This window comes from Vigna umbellata, chromosome 5 (genome assembly GCF_029865625.1).
Source record: "Vigna umbellata cultivar VRB3 chromosome 5, Vumbellata_1.0, whole genome shotgun sequence".
Classification (NCBI taxonomy): domain Eukaryota; kingdom Viridiplantae; phylum Streptophyta; class Magnoliopsida; order Fabales; family Fabaceae; genus Vigna; species Vigna umbellata.
Genome location: NC_142169.1, coordinates 19413403 through 19422643, shown reverse-complemented (window position 1 = coordinate 19422643; position 9241 = coordinate 19413403). Strand labels below are relative to the sequence as shown.

General features: G+C 30.1%; 1 protein-coding gene across 1 annotated transcript; it reads left to right on the top strand.

The window, feature by feature from the left end:
- The first annotated feature begins 7781 nt into the window (after window positions 1-7781).
- Window positions 7782-8941, top strand: LOC124825824 (uncharacterized). Its single transcript, XM_047298537.2, has 3 exons — window positions 7782-8114; window positions 8219-8271; window positions 8516-8941. Exons 1-3 carry the CDS (start codon window positions 8030-8032, stop codon window positions 8657-8659), a joined length of 282 nt encoding a protein of 93 aa, XP_047154493.1. The 5' UTR covers window positions 7782-8029; the 3' UTR covers window positions 8660-8941.
- The last annotated feature ends 300 nt before the right edge of the window (window positions 8942-9241 follow it).

Here is a 9241-nt window from a genome sequence, read left to right as displayed (position 1 = left end):
AACAAAGTTACAAGTAAAATAAACTAAGTCCTCTTATATGATTATATAAATTTCTTATAATCTATCATACATAATTTTTTTTTTTTTTCATATTGTGTCTAGATAACTTTATTCTTCGAATCCTCATTCAATACACAAATAACCTCACAATATAGTATTTTCTTCTTGAGAATAACTATATTTACAACATACAAAATATCAAATAAATAAATCAAAGTATATTATAACTAAAGAGATAACTCTACTCAATCACACGCACAAGTAAATTATAGTTAAATCCCTAACTCAATTGTGTTACACATGCACAACATATATTCAATTTAAATTTTCAAACATCTAAACTTTCTCATCCAAATAAACAAATCATTTCTTATTTTCATTCATCATAACCTAAACAAGTTACATGCATTTTCAAGAATCTCAAAAGCACTAAGTTGCTTACTCAACTTATCTCTCTCTCTTGCATATTAAGCTTATTAGCTTGCCCAATGAGACCACTTTACAAGTTTTTTAAATTGTGGCTCGCCCAACTAGCATTTTCACTCGAGAAAGACACCTCTAGAGATATACTCATCAAGTGAAACTTGACTCGCCAAATGGCCAATCCCCTTTGAGTTTTTTGGATTTTAATTAAAATAATTTTACACAATAAGAGGATTAACTCAATCAATAACCACGTAATGAAAGTTATGAACAAACTAATTCGCTTAATCATACTCACCCAATGACCAAGCCAACTTCAACTCTCAAAGTTTTTGACAAAATAAATTTCGCTCAGCAAATGTTTTACTCACTCGATGACCCAAATCCACAAAGCCTTATTCAAAAGGTTCACCCATAGAGTAATATAATATGAGCTCTTAGATTTTGAAGACAAAAAACTTCCTCAAGGAGTGGATGACTCGATCAACCAATCTGTATAAATTAGAAAACCTCGAAGACTGATCTAATGATGAAATTGATTCAGATTTCTTTATAATTCCTTAGTTCAAAACTTATATTTTTAAATAGTTAAATGTGGATCATGTTTATCCTTTTGAGTATCATTAGATCCAATGTGACACAAATTATTGTGACGATGTTTTTCAAATTTAACTTGTTTGGTATGTACTCTCACAAGAAAATTATTCAAGATATTTATATTATATTAAGGCTTAATACCTCTTTTGGTCCCTCGAAAGAGGAGGATTGTTCAAAGTGGTTCTACCTTTTTTAAAAAGTTCAAAGCGGTCCCAACTTGTGAAAAATCGGGTCCAGTTAATCCGTTTTTGGTTACAGCGTCAAAATTTTAACGGTGCAGCTGCCTCCTTGGCCAAAACTTAATGAGTTGTCCACTTTTTTCATACATGGCACACTGAGGTAATATAAGGTGTCAATTTTGAATTAAAAAAAAAAGTTGCTTGCCACATCAGCTTCATCTTCCAATTCCAGAAACGTTAGAGCCACACACTGTCGCTGTCAACACCTCAAACCACCGCTAAGGCTACCAACTTCTTCCTAACAACCATATCACATTTTCCTCCTCCATGTGCAAATGCAATGATACTAAAAAACCACCATCATCTTTTTCGCTAGACTTTCGAAAAAACTCAGAAACAAAAACGCGAGCTCCTCCACAAATCTCTTCCTTCGAAACCTGCAAGAAACCGCAGAAACCCAAATCGAGCCTCATCCATAGCCACCGAGAACCTGCGAAAACCAAACCCCAGATGAACACTAATCACAGGACAGGAAACCTCAAATTAGGAACCCTAATCACGAGTTCATCGCGAATAAAAAAACGCCTAACCCTCTCGCGAAAATCACCCAACCAAAATTCGCCATCAGCGCATCAAACTCTTGAAACCTGCAAAATGGTGAACATACTTTGGGATTGGATCCAGAGAATTTACTGAATGTTATAAACAATCATGAATTTTGGCCACACCAGTTTGTTATGGAAAAAGGTGCTTCTGATTATCCTCTTAAAAGTAGAAGTCAAAGATGGGGTGTTGTCCAATGTATGGATGCAAAGGAGTGTACTGTAAAGGTACAATGGAAAACTATTTCCATATGTAACCCAGATAATTTGACTGGAGAAAAATTGGAGGAAACTGTGAGTGCGTATGAACTTGTAGAGCACCCATATTACTCCTGCTTTTTTGGTGATATAATGTTCAAAGGGACTCAGAAATAACTTGGTAATCAAGTTGATAAAGAAACAGAAAAATTAGTAACATACTTGAATGCAAAGGCTGTTACAAAAAATGGGAACCCAATAGGTTATCAGGATGAGTTCCCTGATAATTATTTCATGTCCTATACTGGCAATGTTACTGGTTTCAAAGATGGCCTGAGTTACGCTTTTCAATTCGATCTTCAAATTTCACCTTCAACGAGATAAACACTAACCCCTATTTCAACTCCACTTTTATCAGAATGTTTAATCCCAAATCGCGATTTCATTGTAACCCTAACCCCTCTTTTTTTAACCTCTCACAGTACACTCCCACGTAATCTATTTTTTTTGTCCAATTTTTTTATTTTACACCTCATTCACCCTCACAATGCCACACAATCACAAAAACTGGATACCTTATTATGTTTTGTCCAGGGGGGCACATGGACCTTAAAAATTTTGACGCCATAACAAAAAAGGATTAACTTGTCCCGATTTTTCACAAGTTGGGACCGCTTCGAACTTTTTAAAAAAGGTAGGACCACTTTGAACAATCCCCCTCTTTTGAGGGACCAAAAGAGGTATTAAGCCTTATATTAATATGTAATTAATTACTATCAATGTAGTTGTTGATTAATGATTTAGAAAACATTAAAGATGTTAATATACTAGACATTTAAATTATTTTTTTATTTAAATTAAGGATGCCTTTCTTAAAATTTTTTAATGAAAAAACTCAACTTATAACTTGTACAACTCGTTAAATCACATCGATAAATAGTTATAGTTAGGCATGACAATATATTAGGTTTGAGAAAATGGTAATAATAATAAATAATGATAAGACCAATCATAATATTTTTTTTAATTGAAAGTATAAGTTATACACTCTACTTCGAAAAATGTTTTTAACAACAGTTAAATAAGGCTTTTAAAGACAAACTTTTAACTGTCATTATATTAGACATCGTTAAAAGGTTGCGAATTTCATGATGGTTCTGAACCGTTGTTAAAATTTTTTAAAATGAAGTCGGTTCTAAATTCTAACCTTCATTAAAAAAATTAGGGTTTAAAATGCAAAGGTTGTGTCATTTTTCTTGTGGACTTCTCGCAAAGAATGCATTAGGTTTCACGTGAACCGCTTATAAAGGTTTGACACTACAAAGGTGGAGGTACAATGATGCAGTGTGAAGAGGAGTTACGAGAAGTGTGATGTTGTACATAAGAGCTTCATATGATGCAAAGGTTGCATGACGCAATGTGACAGAGTCTCACAGGTTTTCAAAGTGCATGATGTGGTGCGTAAAGCTTTGTAGGGTTTGGAAGTTCACATCACATGATGCGGGAGTTGAACTAATGACGACGAAAGTGGCGCATGCAAACGAATGATGATACGAGTAGAACATAACATGTAACAATGACAACATGACTAGAACGCGTAGCAACAAGACACACGAATTTAAACGATGACACAATCAGAAGCATGAATGACGATATTAGGCTGAACAATAGTGATAATGTGAACATTAAAAAGGGTGAATAACAGTACAAAAGATAGAAGTTTAAAACAAGAGAGAAAAATAACACATATAGCTTTGAGAAGAAAAAATGAAATGTGAAAAATTGAGTAGATTTTTTAACGAATTTGAAGTAGGAAACCATTATTATTTCTCCGTTGTGCACTTTTAGTGACAATTATGTAAAAATTTGTCAAAATTACAAAACAATACCGTCACATTTCATTTGACGATATTTATTTTTCGATCATTGTTATTTAAGTTCGTAAAAGTCCATAGCAGTGACAAACACCACTTGAAGTAAAAAACTAAATCATAAATGTCTAATTGGTATGATTGAAACATTAATTTTTTTTTCTTATTAAAACTATAATAATACACATGTTACTAACCAATATCTTAAGTACTCTTCTAAATAAAGTCACATAACTAATTGTAACAATTGTCCAATGTGGATTTCGTATTCTAACAGTTATTATGAGGCATTAATATTTTCAAGAGTCATTTAATCCTCTTACTTATTCATATTTCTTCACTTTTATTCCTGAACAAATTCCTTAGTCAAATACAGCTGGCTATAAAAAAAATGTCACTTAATAGTAAAATTTATTATTTTAGTTAAAGTCATGTTAGCATATTATTACAATTTTCAGTTTCTTTAGTATTAGGTAATCTAACTAATTATTCGCAATTAAACTATGACAAAATTTGTCTAAGATCTAATTTGAATAAAATTTAAAATAACTTTATTTATGCATTGACACTTCGTGCTGGATTACTAATATATCAAATTTATTGTGTAATATGCAAAACTAACATGGTAATGTATTAGGTATATTTTTTGCAGTAAAATTAAAAAAAAAAAAACAGACAAATTTTTTAAAATTCAATAACGTCATATACAATCAATACAAATTTAATTTTATATTTAATATTCAAATTTAAAATTATTCATTATATATATATATATATATATATATATATATATATATATTTCATGCTAATGTATGCATTAAGTATTTTTTTTCTTTCTTTTTAAATTATTAACAACTTGTTTGGTTCAAAGTAAACAAAGAAAATGTGTATCGTCATTGTGGAAAGTTGAAAGTAGTTTTGGTATAGATTTGCCTAATAGACGTAAATTTTACTTTATAATAAAATAAACTATTTATTAGATCATTCTTATATTTTTCATACCGTTTTCTAAAAAAAAATTAGGCTATTAAAGTAATAGTCATCAACATTAAATTAATAGTTCTTACAATAACCAATTATTATATATAAGCATTCAATAAACTTATACATTAAATATGTCTTAAATAATTTTACTTCACCACTTTTAAAATTGTATGTTCTATAGTAAAGGTCCTCATAAAAGTAAACATTAAAATGAAAATTTGAGATATTATAATTTTGTTAATAAGAAATCGATTTTCTTTGGTAGTGTATTAATAGTTAACTAACTTTAATTGATGGTATATCATTCATTATAAAAAATAAATATTTAAAGATTATAATTTTATCAACAAGTTAACTTTGATTCATAACTTTTATAAAAAGAACTGTACTGATTTGTTATTTTAAAACATGGAATAAAATTATTAAAGGCATTCAAAATAATGGAATAAAACTAAAAAAACATATAAAACCAAACATGTTAATTAAACCAAATAATTATTATAGTTTTGAAATAAAGGATGTTAAATTTATATGATAAGGTTACGGTGAATTTTGATCAAGACATTTTAATCTTAATAATCCATTTAATGCTCGTAAGTTTATTGCATCTATAGAGAAAGAAGTCCATCGAGATATACAACATCAATGAGACTTGAGTCCAATCACATAAAAGATTGTCCAAAATCTTAAGGCAATGGGTCTTCACCTCTCCACCTTTTCATTTATACCAAATGTGAGACTTGGACTTACACTTATATTCTCAACAATTCTCTCTCTCAAAGGTGACTTTCTTCCACATATCTTAACGGAACATGCTTACTTGGAAGCCTTTGTTAAGGTAATGGGTTAATATTCTCATTTCTATCTATTGTGTGACTTAGACTCACACTTCGAATTCTAACAATCTCCCCCTTAGAGATGAGTCCCTTTCACATTGGTACACTCCCCCCCAACGAAAGTCTTATTTTCTTATCACGAGTACACCATGATCTACAAACACACCATTGAGCATCTCTTGCTCTCAACTTCTCATCATTCATCTAGTTATCTGTCACCAACCGCTTGCCAAGGCTTCATCTTACCATGGAGGGATGTACTTGTCTGAGTCCAGTCACCAAACTTGAACCATCGTCTCTAATATCAATTATAGGTTTATCGAGGAGGAGGTTCATTGGAGAGATATAATCAATGAGATCTTAGTCCAACTATAAATAGGATTGATATAACTCTTTACCTAAAACCTGAAGATAATGGGTCTTCACCTTTCACGGAAGAGATACAACAATGAGACCTGAGTCCAACTACATAAGAGATTGACACCACCTTCTATTCAAAATCTTATAATTGGTTAATGAATGTTCACTTTTATATATTACTTCACTCTCTCATTTTTACACAATGTAAGATTTGGACTCACATTTGGATTCTAAAAAAAATTTTACTTACACATTCCACGAAAATATAATAAATGAATTCTGTGCTAAATTGTTTTGTTAATATAAGAAATGAATGTTTAGTATGAAAGGTTATTTAAGCTTTGATTCTTGTTATGGAGAGTTTTTTTTTTTTTTTTAAAGATGAATTTTCTTTGCACTTATGTTTTGAGTATATTTTCCGATGGTGTGCTCTCCGTACTCTTTCCTCAATCCATTTTCTTTTATCTGATTTTGTAAGTTTCTCTATTTTCTACATGTTATTTTCTTGAGTTACAAAAATGAAACCTAGCAAGGAATTCTTCAGTGCTTTGATGAGTAGCAGTGGAATTGGATTTTGGATTTGACATCTCGCATAAAATATAAAACTAAATTATGAAAATTTTCAAATTATATTGTAGTTCAATTTTTTTAAACTTTTCTATAAAGCATTTATATATTTAAAATGATATTATATAATTACTTTTTACATTACACATGTATTTGTTTTCAAATACTACAGATATGTGACACTTATATCTTGTGACAGGGAAACCCTTATAATAACAACCAAGAAAAACGAAAGATGCAGGTTCTTATCCTGAAATATGATATCATCTATAAGAAGAAAAATCTTACAATAAAAACTAAAGAGATTTGTCGGAAAAAAATGATTCCTGAACAAAATCAATAAATATTTGGTATAAATATAATGGTGATAAAAATAAATAATTCCAAAACTGATCCTTCCTTTGCACGACACCTATGCAAACCCGTGAACTCTTCCAGTGGTTTCTGTTGCACATTCAGCTTTTAATTTGCAACAACTTTCAATCCATCCAAAACTTTGTTATCTAAATATCGTCCTAACAAAAACGTTTTACCTATAATTTCACACCCATATAATTTCTACATTTATTTGATATTATTCTTTTTTATTTTTTTTCTTAAAAAAATATAAAATTTCATTCCTTTATAAATATTTTATTCCTATACTATATATCAAATAAATATAAAAATTGTAACCTATAATCTTATTTTATAATTTCACATATAATTAATACAAATACCTTTCCTCTCTCAATTTAAAAAAAAATTCACACAAAATTAAAAGAAATTAGTTAACTATATTATATATTATTAACCTCTTAATATTTAAATTAAAATTAGTTATTATTCATGGACGTATGTTAACAGCAATAGGAATAGCTTTGACCTTTATATATATATATTTTTTTCCTTGAGAGAATAATTAAGAAGAATACAATTGTTTTACATACATTATTCAAGTACAAAGTAATAATAGTACACTAACATATGAGAAGAAGAAAAAATAGCCTACACTATTTTTACATTGTGTATAAAATAGACTATAAGAACTTTGACTTTATATAAAAATTACTCATTAAAGCTATACCGAATTTAAAAATATTATTTGATTTCAAAATTATTTTTTAATACCTAATAAAAACAAATCCAAAATAGATCAGTGATGTGTGGGGAAAGGCACATTGATTGTGGTACATGGACATGAAAGTTGAAACACATCCACAATATTTCATTTTGAAATGCTTTGGAAGAATCAATAATTAATGAAAATGTTAAAGTTTAGGTTGACTTTGGATCAAGCAATGGTACTTGGGTTCTCATTCTCCATATAAACACCATCTCCAAAGTATTCCATAAAATTCACCTTCTTCAACTTTCTCTTTCTTACCATTTCTTTGTCACCTTTCAGATCCCTCTTCTTCTTCTTCTTCAACATGAACCCCAAATCTCCTATGCAATTGCTCCTTATCCTTCTTCTGGCCCTTTCTTTTGTTATGTCTTCTGCTGCTGTGCAAACCAGTAAGAATATAAATTAAACTTTTCATATAATTAATCTATGCTAAATCTCTTCTCTTGTTTTCATAATTCATTTTAATGCTATGTGCAAATTTCACTGATTGCAGGAAGGTTTTTGCCAAACAAAGAAAATCTCTCAGCCCAAATTTCATCAGATAAGGTTATAATAATTTAGACCCTTATGATTGAACTTAATCTAATCCTAGTCCTTTCAATCAGATTTTAACTTTCAAACAAGTGATTGACAAAACAAAACCATTCTGATTGAAAATTAACACCAATGCTATGATACTGTCTTCAAGTTTTACCTTTTGATATATTCTGATGTTCCTGTACTGTATCTGCATGCAGCAAAGGGGTCTGTAATATAACTGAAAATACAATTTCTGGGTCTATGGTTTCAGGGTGTTGAGGAATTGAGAAGTGGAGAAGATTTGTTTGATCTAGCAGAAGAGTTTATGGAGAGAAGGATTGATTTTGAAAATAATGATTATCCAGGGACTGGAGCAAACAACAGGCATGATCCAAAGACACCAGGAACACCTTGAGCAAATGCATAAACTTTCTGTAGATTTTAAGGCCTCAGAGAATGAGTGCTATAAAATCTTCTATGGGATTTTGAATACTGTTAATTATTGCTGCTAGCTGATAGAATATTCCTTTCATCCCCGATATTTTTGTGCAGGAGAATGTGTCAGTCTTTGGTTTTTGCTTTGGCTCTGTACACTTTAGAGCTCAAGCAAATAGTAGCAAAAATTCCAAATCTCTTAAACACTTGTATTGTTTACATAGTAAAATTAGGAGATTAATAAATGGTATTTTTCTATTTATATCAAAATTTTCAATTGCAAAAATTGGAAGATTTCAGTTTGTTGCTCTTATCCAGCCGGAAAAAAAAGGCACCAAATTAATGTTTTAAGTATTGATTTGACTCTACAAGGAAATGGTGTGAATTTATATGAGTGGAAGAAAAAAACAAGAGAAAATGGGTGAAGGACATTTAGAGGTGGAAGGAACAGTGCATGCCTTTTGCTTGCCACTAATTAGCTTTGGGAAATTAGAATATGAAGTCCACGAGATATGAGACGTGGAGTTTTGTATATTTGGTGCATTGAAAATATTAAATCTTT